General features: G+C 38.4%; 1 protein-coding gene across 3 annotated transcripts in view; it reads right to left on the bottom strand.

Moving 5' to 3' along the window:
• CD109 (CD109 molecule) overlaps positions 1-21,670 on the bottom strand; it is a 208,059-nt gene that overhangs the window by 145,643 nt on the left and 40,746 nt on the right. For all 3 annotated transcript variants that reach the window (XM_049895453.1, XM_049895437.1, XM_049895444.1), the window contains 2 exons: positions 13,902-13,930; positions 8,522-8,752 (listed from right to left, as the gene is read on the bottom strand). In XM_049895453.1, coding sequence (XP_049751410.1) covers positions 8,522-8,752; positions 13,902-13,930 — 260 coding nt within the window. The remainder of the gene's footprint in view (positions 1-8,521; positions 8,753-13,901; positions 13,931-21,670) is intronic.

Below are 21,670 nucleotides of genomic sequence, written 5' to 3'. Positions count from 1 at the left end.
AAATGACAGCACTAAAAACTTATTTATCTATAATTACCCTGAATGTAAATGGACTAAATGCACCAATAAAGAGACAGAGAGTCACAGACTGATAAAGAAACACGATCCATCTATATGCTGCCTACAAGAGACACACCTTAGACTTAGAGACACAAACAAACTAAAACTCAAAGGATGGAAAAAAGTATATCAAGCAAACAATAAGCAAAAAAGAAGAGGAGTAGCAATATTAATTTCTGACAAAATAGACTTTAGACTTAAATCCACCACAAAGGATAAAGAAGGACACTATATAATGATAAAAGGGACAATTGATCAGGAAGACATAACCATATTAAATATTTACGCACCCAATGACAGGGCTGCAAGATATATAAATCAAATTTTAACAAAACTGAAAAGCGAGATAGATACCTCCACAATTATAGTAGGAGACTTCAACACACCCCTTTCGGAGAAGGACAGGACATCCAGTAAGAAGCTCAACAGAGACACGGAAGATCTAATTACAACAATCAACCAACTTGACCTCATTGACTTATACAGAACTCTCCACCCAACTGCTGCAAAATATACTTTTTTTTCTAGCGCACATGGAACATTCTCTAGAATAGACCACATATTAGGTCATAAAACAAACCTTTGCAGAGTCCAAAACATCGAAATATTACAAAGCATCTTCTCAGACCACAAGGCAATAAAACTAGAGATCAATAACAGAAAAACGAGGGAAAAGAAATCAAATACTTGGAAAATGAACAATACCCTCCTGAAAAAAGACTGGGTTATAGAAGTCATCAAGGAGGGAATAAGGAAATTCATAGACAGCAACGAGAATGAAAATACTTCCTATCAAAACCTCTGGGACACAGCAAAAGCAGTGCTCAGAGGTCAATTTATATCAATAAATGCACACATACAAAAAGAAGAAAGAGCCAAAATCAGAGAACTGTCCCTACAACTTGAACAAATAGAAAGTGAGCAACAAAAGAATCCATCAGGCACCAGAAGAAAACAAATAATAAAAATTAGAGCTGAACTAAATGAATTAGAGAACAGAAAAACAATTGAAAGAATTAACAAAGCCAAAAGCTGGTTCTATGAAAAAATTAACAAAATTGATAAACCATTGGCTAGACTGACTAAAGAAATACAGGAAAGGAAACAAATAACCCGATTAAGAAATGAGAAGGACCACATCACAACAGAACCAAATGAAATTAAAAGAATCATTTCAGATTATTATGAAAAATTGTACTCTAACAAATTTGAAAACCTAGAAGAAATGGATGAATTCCTTGAAAAACACTACCTACCTAAACTAACACATTCAGAAGCAGAACAACTAAATAGACCCATAACAAAAAAAGAGATTGAAACGGTAATCAAAAAACTCCCAACAAAAAAAAGTCCTGGCCCGGACGGCTTCACTGCAGAGTTCTACCAAATTTTCAGAGAAGAGTTAACACCACTACTACTAAAGGTATTCCAAAGCATAGAAAATGACGGAATACTACCCAACTCATTCTATGAAGCCACCATCTCCCTGATACCAAAACCAGGTAAAGACATTACAAAAAAAGAAAATTATAGACCTATATCCCTCATGAACATTGATGCAAAAATCCTCAACAAAATTCTAGCCAATAGAATCCAACAACACATCAAAAAAATAATTCACCCTGATCAAGTGGGATTTATACCAGGTATGCAAGGCTGGTTTAATATCAGAAAAACCATTAATGTAATCCATCACATAAATAAAACAAAAGACAAAAACCACATGATCTTATCAATTGATGCAGAAAAGGCATTTGACAAAGTCCAACACCCATTTATGATAAAAACTCTTACCAAAATAGGAATTGAAGGAAAATTCCTCAACATAATAAAGGGCATCTATGCAAAGCCAACAGCCAATATCACTCTAAATGGAGAGAACCTGAAAGCATTTCCCTTGAGAACGGGAACCAGACAAGGATGCCCTTTATCACCGCTCTTATTCAACATCGTGTTGGAAGTCTTAGCCAGGGCAATCAGGCTAGACAAAGAAATAAAAGGTATCCGGATTGGCAAGGAAGAAGTAAAGTTATCACTATTTGCAGATGACATGATTATATACACAGAAAACCCTAAGGAATCCTCCAGAAAACTACTGAAACTAATAGAAGAGTTTGGCAGAGTCTCAGGTTATAAAATAAACATACAAAAATCACTTGGATTCCTCTACATCAACAAAAAGAACACCGAAGAGGAAATAACCAAATCAATACCATTCACGGTAGCCCCCAAGAAGATAAGATACTTAGGAATAAATCTTACCAAGGATGTAAAAGACCTATACAAAGAAAACTACAAAGCTCTACTACAAGAAATTCAAAAGGACATACTTAAGTGGAAAAACATACCTTGCTCATGGATAGGAAGACTTAACATAGTAAAAATGTCTATTCTACCAAAAGCCATCTATACATTTAACGCACTTCCGATCCAAATTCCAATGTCATATTTTAAGGGGATAGAGAAACAAATCACCAATTTCATATGGAAGGGAAAAAAGCCCCGGATAAGCAAAGCACTACTGAAAAAGAAGAAGAAAGTGGGAGGCCTCACCTTACCTGACTTCAGAACCTATTATACAGCCACAGTAGTCAAAACAGCCTGGTATTGGTACAACAACAGACACATAGACCAATGGAACAGAATTGAGAACCCAGACATAGATCCATCCACGTATGAGCAGCTGATATTTGACAAAGGACCAGTGTCAATTAACTGGGGAAAAGACAGCCTTTTTAACAAATGGTGCTGGCATAACTGGATATCCATTTGCAAAAAAATGAAACAGGACCCATACCTCACACCATGCACAAAAACTAACTCCAAGTGGATCAAAGACCTAAACATAAAGACTAAAACGATAAAGATCATGGAAGAAAAAATTGGGACAACCCTAGGAGCCCTAATACAAGGTATAAACAGAATACAAAACATTACCAAAAATGATGAAGAGAAACCCGATAACTGGGAGCTCCTAAAAATCAAACACCTATGCTCATCTAAAGACTTCACCAAAAGAGTAAAAAGACCACCTACAGATTGGGAAAGAATTTTCAGCTATGACATCTCCGACCAGCGCCTGATCTCTAAAATCTACATGATTCTGTCAAAACTCAACCACAAAAAGACAAACAACCCAATCAAGAAGTGGGCAAAGGATATGAACACACATTTCTCTAAAGAAGATATTCAGGCAGCCAACAGATACATGAGAAAATGCTCTCGATCATTAGCCATTAGAGAAATGCAAATTAAAACTACGATGAGATTCCATCTCACACCAGCAAGGCTGGCATTAATCCAAAAAACACAAAATAATAAATGTTGGAGAGGCTGCGGAGAGATTGGAACTCTCATACACTGCTGGTGGGAATGTCAAATGGTACAACCACTTTGGAAATCTATCTGGCGTTATCTTAAACAGTTAGAAATAGAACTACCATACAACCCAGAAATCCCACTCCTCGGAATATACCCTAGAGATACAAGAGCCTTCATACAAACAGATATATGCACACCCATGTTTATTGCAGCTCTGTTTACAATAGCAAAAAGTTGGAAGCAACCAAGGTGTCCATCAACGGATGAATGGGTAAATAAATTGTGGTATATTCACACAATGGAATACTACGCATCGATAAAGAACAGTGACGAATCTCTGAAACATTTCATAACATGGAGGAACCTGGAAGGCATTATGCTGAGCGAAATGAGTCAGAGGCAAAAGGACAAATACTGTATAAGACCACTATTATAAGATCTTGAGAAATAGTAAACCTGAGAAGAACACATACTTTTGTGGTTACGAGGGGGGGAGGGAGGGAGGGTGGGAGAGGGTTTTTTTATTGATTAATCAGTAGATAAGAACTGCTTTAGGTGAAGGGAAAGACAACACTCAATACATGGAAGGTCAGCTCAATTGGACTGGACCAAAAGCAAAGAAGTTTCCGGGATAAAATGAATGCTTCAAAGCTCAGCAGAGCAAGCGCGGGGGTCTGGGGAACATGGTTTGCGGGGACTTCTAAGTCAATTGGCAAAATAATTCTATTATGAAATCATTCTGCATCCCACTTTGAAATGTGGCGTCTGGGGTCTTAAATGCTAGCAAGCAGCCATCTAAGATGCAGCAATTGGTCTCAACCCACCTGGAGCAAAGGAAAATGAAGAACACCAAGCCCACATGACAACTAAGAGCCCAAGAGACAGAAAGGGCCACATGAACCAGAGACCTACATCATCCTGAGACCAGAAGAACTAGTTGGTGCCCGGCCACAATCGATGACTGCCCTGACAGGGAGCTCAGCAGAGGACCCCTGAGGGAGCAGGAGATCAGTGGGATGCAGACCCCAAATTCTCATAAGAAGACCAAACTTAATGGTCTGACTGAGACTGGAGGAATCCCGGCGGTCATGCTCTCCAGACCTTCTGTTGACACAGGACAGGAACCATCCCTGAAGACAACTCATCAGACATGAAAGGGACTGGTCAGCGGGTGGGAGAGAGACGCTGATGAAGAGTGAGCTAATTATATCAGGTGTACACTTGAGATTGTGTTGGCAACTCTTGTCTGGAGGGGGGATGGGAGGCTAGAGAGAGAGGGAAGCCGGCAAAATTGTCAAGAAAGGAGAGACTGAAAGGGCTGACTCAAGACGGGGAGAGTAAGTGGGAGTAGGGAGTGAGATGTATGTAAACTTATATGTGACAGACTGATTGGATTTGTAAACGTTCACTTGAAGCTTAATAAAAGTTATTATAAAAAAAAAAAAAAAAAAAGACTGTTTGCAGAACAGAAGCGAATAGGACAGTGACTGCACAGTTGTGAAAAGGGAAGAGAACTCTTAAGAAAGAAAAAGAATCTCAGGACCGTTGAAACTTGTTTTCAATAATGTGCTGAAACACCTTGCCTTTGTCTTTGTTACTGATCCAGATTATTTTCCTTGCATTGGGGAAAATATCTTTCATATCCACATCACTGTAAGGCCTGGTTTTGCAAGAACGAGGCAAGACCAAGACAAACTGCCAATAAAAGCACCCAATGATATTAACCATATGATGAGAAAAAATAACCAAAAAGCCCAACTGGGACACACAATGTCTTTAAATTACCAAAGGCTAAATTATTAGTGTAACATGCATTGAGTTTTCTTCAGTATCCTAAAAGAATGAGCAAACCCAAAAAGAAGTCTGTATCACATGTGCTATATCTTTTTTCACCAACATAAATGGCAGCTATACATGTGGACCTCGCAAGATGGAATACACAGGAATCAAATCAACTACATCTGTAGTCTGAAAGAGACAATGGAGAAGCTCAATATCATCAGTCAGGACAAGGCTAGGGGCCAACAGTGAAACAGACCACCAGTTGCTCATATGCAAGTTCAAGATGAAGCTGAAGAAAATTAGACTATTCCACCTTGAGTATATTCCACCTGAATTTAGAGACCATCTCAAGAATAGATGTGACACGCTGAACACTAATGACTGAAGAGCAGATGAGTTGTAGAATAGCACCAAGGACACAATACATTAAGAAAGCAAAAGGTCATTAAAAAGACAGGAAAGAAAGAAAAGACAAAAATGGATGTCAGAAGAGACTCTGAAACTTGCTCTTGAACGTCAAGTAGCTAAAGCAAAAGGAAGAAATGATGAAGTAAAAGAGCTGCACAGAAGATTTTTAAGGGCGGCTCGAGAAGACAAAGTATTATAATGACATGTACAAAGACCTGGAAATAGAAAACCAAAAGGGAAGAATGCACTTGGCATTTCTCAACCTGAAAGAAGTGAAGACAAAATCGAAGCCTCAAGTTGCAATAGTGAAGGGTTCCACAGGGAAAATATTAAACAATGCAGGAAGCATCAAAAGAAGACAGAGAGAATACACAGTCACTATACCAAAAAGAACTGGTCGCCGTTCAACCATTTCAGGAGGCAGCATATGATCAGGAACCTACAGTACTGAGGGAAGAGGTCCAAGCTGCACCGAAGGCACTGGTGAAAAACAAGGCTCCAGGAATTGACAGAATACCAATCGAGAGGCTTCAACAAACAGATACAGCACTGGAAGTGCTCACTTGTCTATGCCAAGAAATTTGAAAGACAGCTCTCTGGCCAACTGACTAGAAGAGATCCATATTTATGCCTATTCCCAAGAAAGGTGATCTAACCAAACACAGAAATTACTGAACAATATCATTAATATCACACACAAGCAAAATTTTGTTGAAGATCATTCAAAAGCAGGTTCCGCAGTATAACTGACAGGGAACTGCCAGAAATTCAAGCTGGATTCAGAAGAGGACATGGAACAAGGGACATCATTGCTGAAGTCAGATGGACCCTGGCTGAAAACAGACAATACTAGAAAGATATTTGCCCGTGTTTTATTGACTATGGAAAGGCTTTTGACTGTGTGGAGCATAATAAATTATGGATAACATTGCAAAAAATGGGAATTCCAGAACATTTAATTGTGCTCATGAGGAACCTGTACATGGATCAAGAGGCAGTGGTTCGAACAGAACAAGGGGATGCTGCGTGATTTAAAGTCAGGAAAGGTGTGTGTCAAGGTTGTATCCTTTCACCATACCTATTCAATCTGTATGCTGAGCACATTAATTCGAGAAGCTGGACTATATGAAGAAGAACGCAGCATTAAGACTGAAGGAAGACTCATTAATAATTTACGTTATACAGATGACACACCTTGCTTGCTGAAAGTGAAGAGGACTTGATGAAGACCAAAGACCACAGCCTTCAGTATGTGTTACACCTCAACATAAAGAAAACAAAAATCCTCACAACTGGACCAATAAGGAACATCATGATAAACGGAGAAAAGACTGAAGTTGTCAACGATTTCATTTTACTTGAATCCACAATCGACATGAATGGAAGCAGCAGTGAAGAAATCAAAAGATGCATTGCATTGGGCAAAACTGCTGCAAAAAATTTCTTTAAAGTGTTGAAAAGCAAAGATGTCACCTTGAAGACTAAGGTGCACCTGACCCAGGCCATGATGTTTTCAATCACCTCATACATATGCAAAAGCTTTAGATGATGATTAAGGAAGACTGAAGAAGAATAGATGCCTTTGAATTGTGGAATTGGTAAAGACTATTGAATATACCATGGACTGCCAAAAGAACGAACAAATCTGTCTTGAAAGAAGTTCAACCAGAATGCTCCTTAGAAGCAAAGATGGCAAGAACTACGTCTCACATACTTTGGACATGTTATCAGGAGGGATCAGTCCCTGGAGAAGAACATCACACTTGGTAGAGGGTCAGTGAAAAAGAGGAAGACCCTCAACGAGATGGACTGATACAGTGGCTGCAACAATGGGCTCAAACATAACGATTGTGAGCATGGCACAAGATGGGGCAGTGTTTCACGCTGTTGTACATAGGGTCGCTAGGAGTCGGAACCCACTCGATGGTACCTAATAACAACGATAATATAACTTTAAATGTGTTTCCAAGGGCCTCTTAAATTTTCTTATACATGTATCTTTTCGTTTAGAAAGCTCCTACGATCTATAATTCAAGAAAATCCATGTCGTGACCATTTTAAAAACTCAAAAATTAAGACCTCCTTAATTAAAAAATTTAGACATTATTATGTATGTGAAAGTACAAAGAAAACAATTCCTAACATCCTTATACAGTAGGAAAAAGTCCATTTTACTCCTTCTCTGTGTTTCACTTAATTTGACAGGCAAAAAATTTTTGTTGAACTTTGTAAGAATTGTAACTGAAAAAGTCATGTAAAAGGAAAGCTGTACATCTGAAAGACACTATGAACAATTATGCTATCCACATTTTAAAGGTTTTAAACCTGCCCAGAAATCCACCTCAGACTCTGAAGTTTCCCTCTGTCTCCTCCTCTAATTTTGTATTTGTTATGCACCAGCACTCAAGATAATAAAATTTCTTGTTCTGTATAAAAAAAAATATATATATATATCAAGTACAAACCCGCTCTCTCTCACACACACACCCACACAAATACATACACACCTGTACCTTTATCTCACTTTATTTTCTTCTTAGTATTTATTATATATATATACACATGCATACACACGCATATTTGTGTTTATTGTCTGTCTCTCCCCTACTCACTGAAGTATAAGCTTGATGTGAGTAGGGACTTAATCTGTTCTGTTCACTGCCCAGACTGGACCCCCAGTGTCTGGACCATAGAAATTCAGTAAACATTCAACAAATGAATACATCAGTGAAGACTTCAGGACTGGAACTCAAGCAGGCCAACTTAGGAGCCCAAGTTCTTAACCACGATGCTCTAACTCCTCCCTTTTTAGAGATGATTCCCAGGTGGGGAGGGAAGCTTAGTTTAGGTGAGTTTTAAGATATTCCAGAGTCAACCATACACGTGAGCTTCCAGGAGAGCTCCAGTAAGATAGCTTGAACTCCTTGCCTCATTTCTGTCTGGAACTTACCTTAATGACAATGCTTAAAGAAGTTTTGTAAGGCTTGAAATCTGAGAAGAGTGTAAGAACACGAAACTTCACTTCTTCTTTTGGCTTGTATAGGGGCTTGTCTGTTTGAATGAAGACGGACATTCTCTTCGTCTCAAATGATAGGAGCGTAGTGTTAGAGAATAAAATCTCATCTTCAGCACGACCAGTTACACGTAGTTCATAAATCTCATTTACACTGTTCAGAGGTAGCTGGGAGGGGGCAAGATCAGACATACCAAAGTCTCATTATATTACCTCAACAATGTTTTAGCCATAAGTTAGAAAACTTATAATCACAGTGTTGAAAAATTTGCTATTCCTAGGTAATTCCAAAGTTTAACAATTCGTTTTTCTCATTTAACATCCTATAGTTTGCTCTCCAATTAAATCCCCGGGTTCCTGGAACGCAGGGCACACAGCCCACAACTCTCCCTTAGCAATAATCACGGTGCCATTTCCTATCCAAGTGCAAATTCTTCCTCACTAACAGTTACTGTGGGCCAGTATACAAACAAATATTTCTTTTCTATGTGTCATGGACTGAACTGTGTCCCCCCCAAAATATCTGTAAACTTGGCTAGGTCATGGTTCCTTTGTATGATTGTATGACTGTCTACCATTTTATCTTCTAATGTGATTTCCCTATGTGTCATAAATCCTATCATTATGATGTAATAAGATGGATTAGCGGCAGTTATATTGATGAGATCTACAAGATTAGTATCTCAAACCAATCTCTTTTGAGATATAAAAGAGGGAAGCGAGCAGAGAGACATGGGAACCTCATACCACCAAGAAAGCAGTCCTTGGGAGCAAAGTGCCTCCCTTGGACCTGAGGTTCCCATGCTGAGATGCTCCAATTCCAAGGGAAGACTGATGACGAGGGCCTTCCTCCAGAGCCGACAGAGAAAGCCTTCCCCTGGAGCCGGTGCCCTCAATTCGAACTTGTAGCCTCCTAGACTGTAAGAGAATAATCTCCTCTTTGTTAAAGCCATCCACTTGTGGTATTTCTGTTATAGTAGCACTAGATGACTAAGACACCATGCCTCACCTCATCTGAGGCAGTCAAACGGTGAAATGCATATCTCCATAGGATTTGTTTTCTTCTTGTATTCTCTCACACTCTTTTCTCACTAAGATGCTCTCTCTTCTTGCAACTCACTTACCTCAGGTCAGTTTTGCAAAGGATGGTGTTGCCACTTTTACTACTGCTATTTACAATTAATAGAACTAGAGACCTATTAAAAAGACTAGAAGTTTACGTGTGCTTTTTATATCATTTTACCCTACAACAGTCCCTCATGTGGGAACTCTTACTAACACCAATTTACCGATAAGGAAGCATGCGCTTAGAGGAGTTAAAGAAATTGTCCCAGGTTGCTAGCTGAGATTCAAATGCAAAATGAGCTATACTGTTCTAAGAAAAGCCCTGGTGTGGTGGTTTTAAAATACGTCCACAAATTCTCTGACCCTCCTCTGTTGAAAAGATGACTTAGTAACTTGCCGGAGAAAGGTAAAGTTCCCACAGCTAGAGACTGTCTGACAGCAGGACGATAGTCTGGAGTCAACAGTATCAAGGGGCTCTGATCAATGAAATATCAATCAACCTCTGAGCTGGGCATTGTTGTTTCTCAGTTATGCTGAAATTCTATTCTGTGTGTGCATAAAGGTAAAAATAGGTGATAGTTCTCTGACCAGGGTACATGAGAAAGGCATGCTCAAAAACATCTTTGGTAGACAATAAATGGATTACTTATTCTAACTGGGCTGTCTACAGCCATTTCGACTTTTCCGGGAGATTAATTGCCTTAAAGAAACTGAGACAATACAATAGTATTTATCCTAATTTACTTGGTTAATAATTTCAGTTACTAAAAATAATAAAGACAAATTTTCAAAATAAACTTTAGAAATTTAAGACAGTCGTCTCTATTAAAGGTATGTTTGAAATTGTACTGAAACCTCGAAAGTATTTCTGATTCAATAAAATCACACTTGTGCAAACTAAAATGATAAAGTTCTTAGGAGAAAAGGCAGGGGCAACGCTGTCAGGTCCAGCTTTTAATAACGGATTATCAAATATAATAGTAAAAGTACAAAGAGCAAAAAACAAAATAAATAAATGGGGCCCCAAAAAATTAAAGACTCTACAAAAAAGTAAAAAGACAAGCTACTGGCTGGAGCAATATCATATCTTCAAAAGCCATATATATGGCAAGAATCTAATAACCAAAATATACATAAAACCTCAACAACTTAACAATAAAAAGACACATAACCCAATTGTAAAATTTGCAAAAGACTTGAATAGACATTTCACCAAACACACGAAATGATGTTCAGCGTCATTAGCTATCAGAGAGATGCAAATCAAAACCACAATGAGATACCATTTCACTCCCAGTAGGATGGCTGAGATTAAAAAAAAAAACAGAAAATAACAAATATTGGTAAGGATGTGGGGAAACCAGAACCCTCGTGGCAGAAATGCAAAATAGTACAACTGTGGAAAACAGTGTGGTGGTTCCTCAAAAAAACTAAAAATAGAACTACTAGGACCCAGCAATTCCACTCCTAGATATATACCCAAAAACTTGAAAGCAGAGACTTGTACACCAGTGCTCATTACAGCACTATTCATAATGGCCAAAAGGTGAAAACAACCTGAACACTCATCCACAGTGAATGGATAGACAAAATGTGGTACATACATACAATGAAATGCTACTCAGACAGTAGGAGAAATGAAGTCTTGATGCATGCTACAATATGGATGGAGCTAGAAGACATCATGCTGAGTGAAATCAGTCAATCACAAAAGAACAAATATTATATGACCTCACTTACATAAAAAGACAAGAAAAGGCAAAAGTATGGGCAACAAAGTTTATTAGCAGTTACCAGAGATGAGAAGGAGGGTGAAAGGGGGGGGCATTTAACAGTGATGGAAATATCACATTAAGCATAGGGTTAACCAGCCGGTTATTGTAATGGCTGTCAATAAGTTGTACACCTATAAAAAGCTGAACTGGCAGAAGTTGTATGGTAGATATATTTACAACAATGACAGAAAAAAAAAAAAAAGCATAGTTACTGAGGCTGTTTATGTATAACCAAAAACCTCATGGAATCTGGTTTCTTGGTTTGGAGGTTTAGGCTCATGGTTTCATGGGGCATCCCAGTTAATTGGCTTAATAACATGTTTAGTGCTTCTGTTCTGTCACCTAATTCGATGTGTAGTGCCTGGGGTCTTAAAAGCTTGCAGGTGGCCATCCAAGGCACAAGAGTTGGTCTCTATTCACCTGGAGCAACAGAGGAAGGAGAGTCAGGAACAGGAGGAGGATGTGGAATGTGTAGCTAATTGCCTCCATGAACAGCTGCCTCTTTTGCCATGAGACCAGGAGAACTGGATGGTGCCAGCTACCATTACTGAACATTTTGATCAAAGATTCCATAGAAGAATCCTGATTAAAAGGGGGAAATACAGAACAGAACTTCAAATTCTCATGAACTCCTGAATTCCTAGATACATGAAGGTTAGATGAACTCCTGAAACTACTGCCCTGAGATGATCTTTAAACCTTAAACCAAAAATATCCCCTGAAGTCTTTTTAAAACCAAACAATAGTTTAGCTTAACTAATAAAAAAGGTCTGCCTTGAGCATTATGCTCTTTTAAAAACTATCTATATGGGATCAAATTGACAACAGCAACTAGAAATATTATTTAGGGGCAGTGCTGTAAACTGTGCTCTAAGCTGCAACTCATGAACTTAAATCCTATCCTCTTCTACTACAGGCCAATTATATTACATAGGACTTATTTTAATCTTACTATTGAAATCTTCTTTTAACAGAGTTATGCATGCAAGCACTGCTGGCCAGCATCTAATGATCCATCTATCATCAGTCACTAAGGTTAGGATTTTTTCCCCTACTTTTCCCTGCTTATGCCTTTTTTTATTCCCATTTTCTATTGTTAGCAGCCAAATATTTCTTAGTAAGAAAAGTACAAACGTAATAGGTAAGAAACATATAATTATGGAACTTAAGTAATTTTTATAAAGTACTGTTTGGGAGCACTATATTTTCTAGGAATTCCCCCAAAATGAATGTGATTTTTCACTTGAAGCTTAATAAAAGTTAATAAAAAAAAAAAAAAACATAATAAAAAATATATATATATAAAAAAAAATGAATGTGATTTCTGAATGTGCTTAACAAGTCACTTTCAAGAGGTGATGTGCAAACCAGGCTTATCGGGTAATGCTGATCCTACTTAAGTATATAATGTGTCAGGGCCAAAGTAATTAGCCACCTATTCTCAGAAAAGTATGCCATCAAATTGCACCTTTGGGTGGATGCTTTGGTCAACTCTATTGTACGTTAAATTTTTGCAGCCCCAAAACAAAACAAAGTAAGAAGTAGGGCTAGTTCACAAGCAATACTTAATAATCAGATTTTATGACTCTCTCAACAAAATAATAACCCCTTTCCACTTCTACAGCAAAGTTTACATTACTTTCACATCTCATTTCACCTCCTGGATATCCCTAAGAAATAGAGACAGTATCTTTATTCCCTTTTGAAGCCCGGGACTACGGTGAGGTGAGTGAAACACTCACCTAGGGTGCAAATTTAAGGGGCCGCGGAGGGACTGCCAAAAAATTCAGTAATCAAGATAAGCAATGTTTTAATACAATATTTTCATGTCTCAATATTAATTATGAACAAAATATCAAATTTTTCTATAAAGACAGGATCAGCATTACTGATTTTGTCTTTTACCTCAGGCTCCAAGTGGCACAGCATGACACTGCCCTCTTCTAGAACAAAGAAACTGACCAACTGAGTATTCAATTACAGGTTCGAGACTGGAAGGCTCATTAAGGCAGAAGCGGGACGAGACCAGGTTTCCGTGCTAATAGTCCAGGGCAGTTTCCCTCGATGAAGATCTCTATTTTACAACTGGAAAACCCCTGTTATGAGTTTGAAGAACCTGGATGACACAAATGGCTAAGTGCTTGCTCGACTACTAGCCAGAAAGGTTGGTGGTTTGAATCCACCCAGAGGCACCTCGGAAGTCAAGCCTGCCAATCTGTTTCCGAAAGGTCACAGCCTTGAAAACCCTACAGAGCAGTTCTTCTCTGCACACACAGAGTCACCATGAGTCAGAATCTACTTGACGGCAACTAACAACAATAACCAATCCGCCTGAAGTTTAATCTGAAAGCTGAACTAAACTCGAGCTAAACTCACAAGAAATGTAAACTGACATAAAAGCCAATAAAACATTGATTTATTTAGTTCATTAAGGCAATTTATGCTCCTGAAACAATTTTTTAAAAACAGATACTTACTGATGGAAGAACGAGTGTCTTGAAAGAGCCTAAAAAGAAAACAGGGAAAATAGAATTGTCATAATTTTTATACAATGGCATAATACAAAACTTGTAGGATCTGTTAATACTCATTAAATGTAGATGAATTTATAAACTTATTTGGTCAAACCCAAAATAATTTTAGTAACGCCCAGAACACCCAAGAGATTATTATGTATCTGTGCATCATAGAATTAAAGAAATCTGGGCCAGGCTTAAAAGGAGATCAGCTGGTGAACCCAGAGAAACTTCCTAAGTTCTGCTTCTCTTCCTCCTCTCTTTTTTTTTTTTAACCATTTTTGTTGTCATTGTTGCGGTTGCCGCAACACTGTAGACAGTGGACAGAAGAACCCTGAGATTGATTTCTTGTGTTCTCATACCCTCGAGATAAAAAAAGAAAAGGAAGGGATTAGTCATGTAAGGGATGGACTGGGACTCAGAACTGACTGATGAGTATCAGGGTGATGCAGGCTCTTTTTCATGTAAAAGTTCTAAACATAGGACTGCTAATTTAACTCATGCCAATTTCTCATCAGATCCATTTATTTCAAGGGGAAAAAAATGGCTACAGGCTAAAAATAAACAAATCTATATCCAAAGTTTCCATCTAAGTGATATGAATTCAGAAGTAGTGATAGGCCCTTTGTTCATTCAAGAAATATCTATTAAGGGATTCTCCTGGAATCCAGACTTACCGGAGCCATGGAGACTGGATGAACCCCCAAAACTATTGCCCTGAGATAATCTTTAAACCTTAAACCAAAAATACCCCCTGAAGCCTTCTTTAAACCAAGCAACCGTTTAGCTTAATGAGTTAAGAATGCCTGCCTTGAGCATTGTGCTCTTTTAAGAACTATCTATATGGGGTCAAATTAACAACAGCAACTCAAAAAATTAGATACAAAACTTAAGGGGCAGTGAATTTATGTTAATGGGGGAGGAACAATTCAGCAAAGGAGGATTAGACTGATAGCACAACTTGACAAATATAATCAATGTCACTGAGTTGTACCTGTAGAAATTGTTAAATTCGTGTATGTTCTATTATGTATATTCTCAATAACAACAAAAAGATGAAAATAAATTTTTAAAAAATGTATTAAGGGCATTACAATGAACAAGACATGGTCCCTCTCCTCCTGTAGTCCACTTGGGTCTGTCACATGGGACCAGAGAGGCATGAAAGCATTGCACAGTTCAGAGTAGGGGTTAAGAGAGTGGTTGCTGAAACCAGTATAGAACATTAGTTCTATACTGACTCAGCCATGTACTCGCTCTGTCCTAGAACAAGTTACCTGATTCTTCAGGCTCAATTTTTTCATCCTTACAATGAGGATGCTAATAATCATACCTACCAATCTTGTGGTTGTGAGGAGTAAGTGTGTTAATACCTATAAAGTATGTAGAACAGTACCTAGCAAGCACACAGGAAACACTTGATATAGGTTAGTCACCATATTGCCAGAAAGCATGAAGAGTTATTCTTTGGGGATGTCGGTGTGCCTCTAGAGCAGTGGTCTTCAAACTTTTATTATGGCAGATCCCATCAATAAAAATATTTAATACTCATTACCAACATCAAATTAGATTTGTAATGTTAAATATATGTACTTTTCCAAACTAAAATATGAAATACTAGAAATGCTTAATTTTAGTTTTGCTCAATAAAAATAACAGAAATAGAAGTACATTTTCTACCAATACCCTTATAAATGGTCTTGCACACTCTCAGACATGTGCACACCCACTTTGAAGACCACTGCCTGAGTGGGCTCCAATGCAATGAAAATGTTTCCAGGAACAGATAAGCAATTCATCAACACCACTTGTCACATAGCACAGGCCAATTTAGCGAATAACCACCACCTGGTGCTATGGTTAACACACTCAACTGCTAACCAAGAGGTTGGAGGGTCAAGTCCACCCACAGGCACCTTGGAAGAAAGGCCTGGCAATCTACTTCCAAAAAATCCCTCACTGAAAACCCAGTGAAGCACGGTTCTACTCTAACACACACAGATTCACCATAAGTCAGTTCTGACTCAACAGCAACTTGCTGTCACTGTACAAAGCAAAGAGCAGGGCCCTTAAATAAAAGGACACTGGGGCCCTGGTGGTGCAGTGGTTAAGTGCTTGGCTACTAACCAAAAGGTTGGCGATTCGAACCCACCACCCTCTCCATGGAAGAAAGACGTGGCAATCCGCTTCTGCAAAGACTGACAGCCTTGGAAACCCTATGCGGCAGTTCTACCCTGTTCTATACATATGGTTGCCATGAGTCAGAATCAACTCCAGGGCAACAGGTTTTGTTTTGTTTTGTTTTGTTTTGTTTTGTTTTGTTTTGTTTTGTTTTGTTTTGTTTTGTTTTGTTTTGTTTTGTTTTGGGGGGGTAGGGGGAGGGAAGGGGTATTTTGTTTGGGCAAAAAGTGTTTTAAAGAAGGGAAGAAAAAGGAACAAATAAATAGATAATTATAGTTCAATGCGGAAGGGCTACGATTGAGGTAGGATAGGCAGTACAAGAGAGGGACACCCAACCCAGACTAAACTATAATCAGGATCAGGGGAAAGTATCCAGTAAAAACGATGCCAGAGTCTAGGGTTGTAAGACATGGGGAAATTAGAAAGATGAGGAAGGAGGGGAAGAGTGCCCAGGCAGAGGAACAGCAAATGCAAAGGAGTATAGGTCAACATGAGTCTATCAAATTTGGAAAGTGTAAAGATCCCAGTGAGACAAGACCACAGGCAGCAAGAGGGGGCAGGCAGTAAGAAATGAAGCTGGACCAGATGATGAAAAGCCTTTTAGACACAGTAAGCACTCACCAGGGTCACCCCAGATTATACCTATTACACCAGCATCCCGATTTAGCATTTACCTTGAATCCTTTGTTTGTTTTGTTTTGGTTAGCAAAATATTATTATGGGATGGGCTTAATGTCCACAAAGTTTAGCTCTGAAATTCTTTAATTAAACTTTGAGAATATCTCAACCTTGTGATATTTTCATACAGCAGAATTTGCCCTGATTTAACAGGTAACAGCACATGTAGAGAAAGTGTTTGCTCTATTAAAAATATTATGCTCAGGCAATTCGAACATTAAAGTAAATAATGGTAGTAATGGATTATAACCTACTGAATAAAACAAGATTCTGTGGATTCATGCTGCTATAATAAGTATATAGGGAGAAGAAAAAGTTCTTGTTTACAATAGGATACTAATAAAAGTAGAAGGAATCCTAGAATTAGAAAAGTTTGAAACCATCATGGTAATAACTGATTCAGTCAATAATCATCAATGGATTATAAAATTAGTGTGTAAAAGCTAGGTGAGTAAGAATTATAATAAACCATTGTCGTTTTCAGACACTAAGTTTTGGGGTAGTCTATTTTACAACAATAGGTAACCGACACATACGAGATGAAAAAGATTAACCACCGAAGCTCTAAAGCTATGCTATACAATAACATCTAACCACATGTGGCTTTTGAAATGTTACTAGTCCAAATTGAGATGTGTATACTCTGTATTTCTAAGACTTCAAATTTAAGAAAAGAAAGTAAAATATCTCAGTACTAAGTTTTACAGTATTTACATGCTGAAATGATAATATTTGGTATATATCTAATTCAATAAAATCATTATTAAAATCAATTTTTTAATGTGGCTACTAAACCTAAAAAACCCATTGCCACTAGGTCAATTCTGACTCATAGTGACCCTACAGGACAGAGCAGAACTGCCCAATAGGGTTTCGAACTGCCAACATTTTGGTTAGCAGCCAACCTCTTAACCACTATGCCACCAGGCCTTCTATGTGGCTACTAGAAAATTCAAAATTACACGTGTGGTTTGCATTATATTTCTATTGGACACAGCACTGCTCGAGAAATGGAAGACTTACATTTTTGCTTGAAAGCAATAAAATGGCCAACAGATTTAACTGCATAATTTTTTTAATTTTGTGACTAAAATAACAGATAATCCTTCCTGAGTGTTTTAAAAGAGATACACACACACACACATATATATATACATAAACTCATTTATTTTTGTCTTAGAAGAAGTACAACCAGAATGCTCCTTAGATGCAAGGATGGCAAGACTGTGTCTTACTCACTTTAGGCATGCTGTCAGAAGGGATCAGTTCCTGGAGAAGGACATCATGCTTAGTTAAGTACACGATCAGTGGAAAAGAGCAACACCCTCAACAAGATGGGCTGACACAGTGACTGCAACACTGGGCTCAAGCATAATGACGACTGTGAGCATGGCACAGGGACTAGGCAGTGTTTCGCTCTGTTGTACATAGGGTCACTATGAGTCAGAACTGACTCAACAGCACCTAACAATAACAGCACAATCCTATCAAGTATTATTATTCTTATTTTACAAATGAGAACAATGAGTCACACAGAGGTTAAGTGATTTGCCCAGGGTCACAGAGAAAAGCAGCAGTGGAACCAAGATTCTAACTTAAGCAGCCTGGCTCCCAGATCTCAGCTCCAAATCCTACCCAGTACTACCTCTCAATATAAGAATAACGTTTGAACGTTTGTTCTTTTATTACACATACATTAGTTTATTTCAAAGTTCCACAGTCTGGATACCCTCTATATATGTTGATATCACCACCTCTTCAATCACAAAGGTTCAAAATCTCAATCATCTTGGACTCCTTTCTCTCCTCAACCCTATGTTACTCAGTCTCTAGAACCTGTGGATTCTTCTCTCATAATGTTTCTCCCAACTCTCATACCATAAGCACTGCAACAGCAGTACCCACTGCTGTCGAATCTAATTCCGGCTCATAGCAACCCTACGGGCAGAGGCAGATTAACCAGTAAACATGGTACGTACTGGTTTACAGTAAGCAAGGTACTCGTGGGTTTAATTGTAAGTAGAACTGCCCCATAGGGTTTCCAAGACTGTAAATCTTTACAGAAGCGGACTGCCATATCTGTCCTGTGCAGAAGCAGTGCTAATTTTAAGGGAACTTCTATTATTCTATTATTTATATCCCGAGAAGGACATAAAAACTAGAAAGGTTTCCAACTCCTGTCATTTCTTCACACCACATAGTTCTGATGTGTTTGAAGTTAATTCCAAGATCTTCAAAGGTAAATTAAACAATAACTACATCTGTTGTAGGTTAAGTTCCCTGCAAAGCAGACAGGGGTGGCAGTTAAAGTGTAGGAGATTTATTAGAGAGTGTTTTTAGGATCAATGGCTCTAAAAGGGAACGACAGAGCAGGACTGGGCAGAGGGAAGAAGTGAGGCTGCAAATGCAGGCTCAACAGAGACATCAGCTGATCCATGGAAGCTGCCATGATACTTGAAAGTTGTCCCCAGTTTATACCCAACATCAGTCAGCCATAGGATGTGGGCCACCCCTGGAAGGTATGCAGCCTTGGCCAAGGTGACTCTCTCTAGCTGATGAAATCCCCGAAGGGGGCTGGCTCTGAGGGGAGTCAGCTGCTGGATTCCCAGTAGCTGGGGAAATAAGTCCTTCATCTCTGAATGGGAACCTGGGCAGTACAGCACCCACCACAATGTCCCTCACTGGAATAAAACAGAAAATTACAAACTGCAGTGAACTGGGCCCCAACAAAACAGAACCTTGATTATTGAGAGTTGCTTGGTTTTCATTACTTTAAAAAAAATCATCTGAGGCTGACTGTTTTGTCAGCTCAGCCACTGGAAGAAGCCCATGCTTTCTATTAGTGCTTCCTTTCTATCACTGACCGATATACAGTCTACCTCCCAAAAGGCAGGGCAAATTTACAAGACTGTGGAGGTGGGGGGAAAGAGTGGTTAGCTTATTTTTATCTAAGTGACACCAAGCAAGGGGAAAGTAAAAAACAGCTGGAAGTTTACAGTCCAAATAAATCTCGGAGATTCATTAACTACAGGGCAAGCATTTTGGCAATTCAAAACAAGCTAGCCAGATCTGAAGAGCAGGAAGTCTAGTTTCATAGTAGAATATTTTCTTAATGTAGCTTTTAACTGAGTTGAACCTTTGAGGGGTTTTCTCATTCGAGAAAAGTTGGAAAAGGGGGGTGAACGCATGTCTAGGTCCCAGCACTCAGACACATGGCCATTCCTGTTCACAGACCCAGGACTGAAGGACAGCCAGAAATAGAAGCTCCACCCAAAAAACGGCAGTGTAGGGGCAGAGATGCCTCACCAATCCCTAATTCTTGCTGCATTCTGGGAGTGTCTGGGAGAATGTGTAGAGATTCAATGTAGGGCCTACTCACTGGTCTCAATGTGTCCTTATTAAAAGGCCAACTTTAAGTTCTTGTTATTTTTCCAGTTTGCTGTGTTCTCTTTAATTTTAGATATAGCTTGGAATTTCCCAGGCAATTATTAAGTTTATTTGAAAGGCCTAACACTCTAGCAAAAATTTACACCACCAAAATACAAAATTGAGGTGGGAAGGAAGGGAGGAAAGCATAGATGAGGAAGAGCAATCTCTTTCTTTGCTGTTGCTAGGTTGACGATTAAACAGTATTTGCAAATTGTTGGGAACATTTTTTCCCTTTTAGCAAGGCTTCACTCATACACAGGAAATAGTCACCACCTCCTGAAACACTGCATGGCATTGTTGTAAATCACTAACTAAAATACACTCTGTTTGGTAAAGTTCTTCTTAACATTATTGTAGATAGTTTCGTAAAATTCAGATCTTTTTTGTGTGTAAACGAAGCAAGTCCATCTTAGAAATCTTTCAGATGCTTTCTCCTTCCCAACACTGCCTCAGCAGCTCAAAAGAAACCTTGTTTTAAGGCTTCACACTTGGCACAGACCTGAGAACTGGCCGTTTGATTTACAAATAGAGTCAAAGCTATTTTTAAACTGTGTAATGAGCATACACAAAAACTAACCTTTCCTTAACTTTTTAAACACACTCTGTAATACCATATGCTGACTCTTCCGACATCTGTGCTCGCCAACTAGGTCTGTAGAAAACCGTTGAAAGGACAGAGTAATGTGTAACTGGAAATCCAACTAGGTCCAGAAATATTCTCTATAAAAAAAGATGGATTTTCCACTATATATAAATCCAACTTAGTATTTGCTGCTTGATTTTTTTTTTTTTTGGCATTTCTCTGCTATTCAGTAATATGCAGTGGTAAACTTAAGTGTATCACTTTTTTAACTGTAAATTTTGACCTCTTTACCAGTTTATTAATTACTGTGACAGGACTTTGATTTGCAGATGGATAAATTGAGAATTGGTTTTTCCACCACAAATCCACAGAAGACAATATGGTACCTCAAAACTCAATGTTTCTCCTTTACAGTTTAAAGTCACTTCAAGGCTAAGCCAACTATTCAGTGAATTAAATTTGTACAGAATACAGAGGTACTTCAGGCAAAACAAAACAAAAATCTCCTTTGGTCCCTTACATACTCCTTTTATTTCTTCTCTCCTGCCTCCCTTGCTTCCAAATTTCTCAATAAATCTGAGTTTCACAAATAATGTTCCATTTAGACCAATAAGACTAAAACAGGCCAAACAAAAACCAAATAAATGTAAAATAAAACAGTACAGTATAAATGAAATGTTATGTTAAATACAAATGAAAAACCAAGGGTCAAGCAAGGCTTTTGGCTGCTAAATGTACCGGGCATTTATTATGGCAGCCCACAGGCCAAATCAGTCCTGCGTCTGTTTTTGTACAGCCCAGGAGTTTTACTTTTTTAAATGGTAGCAAAGAAAAATCAGATAAAGAAGAATATTTTGTG

This window comes from Elephas maximus, chromosome 1 (assembly GCF_024166365.1).
Source record: "Elephas maximus indicus isolate mEleMax1 chromosome 1, mEleMax1 primary haplotype, whole genome shotgun sequence".
NCBI classification, from domain to species: Eukaryota; Metazoa; Chordata; class Mammalia; order Proboscidea; family Elephantidae; genus Elephas; species Elephas maximus.
This window is presented reverse-complemented; position numbering and strand designations above follow the sequence as displayed.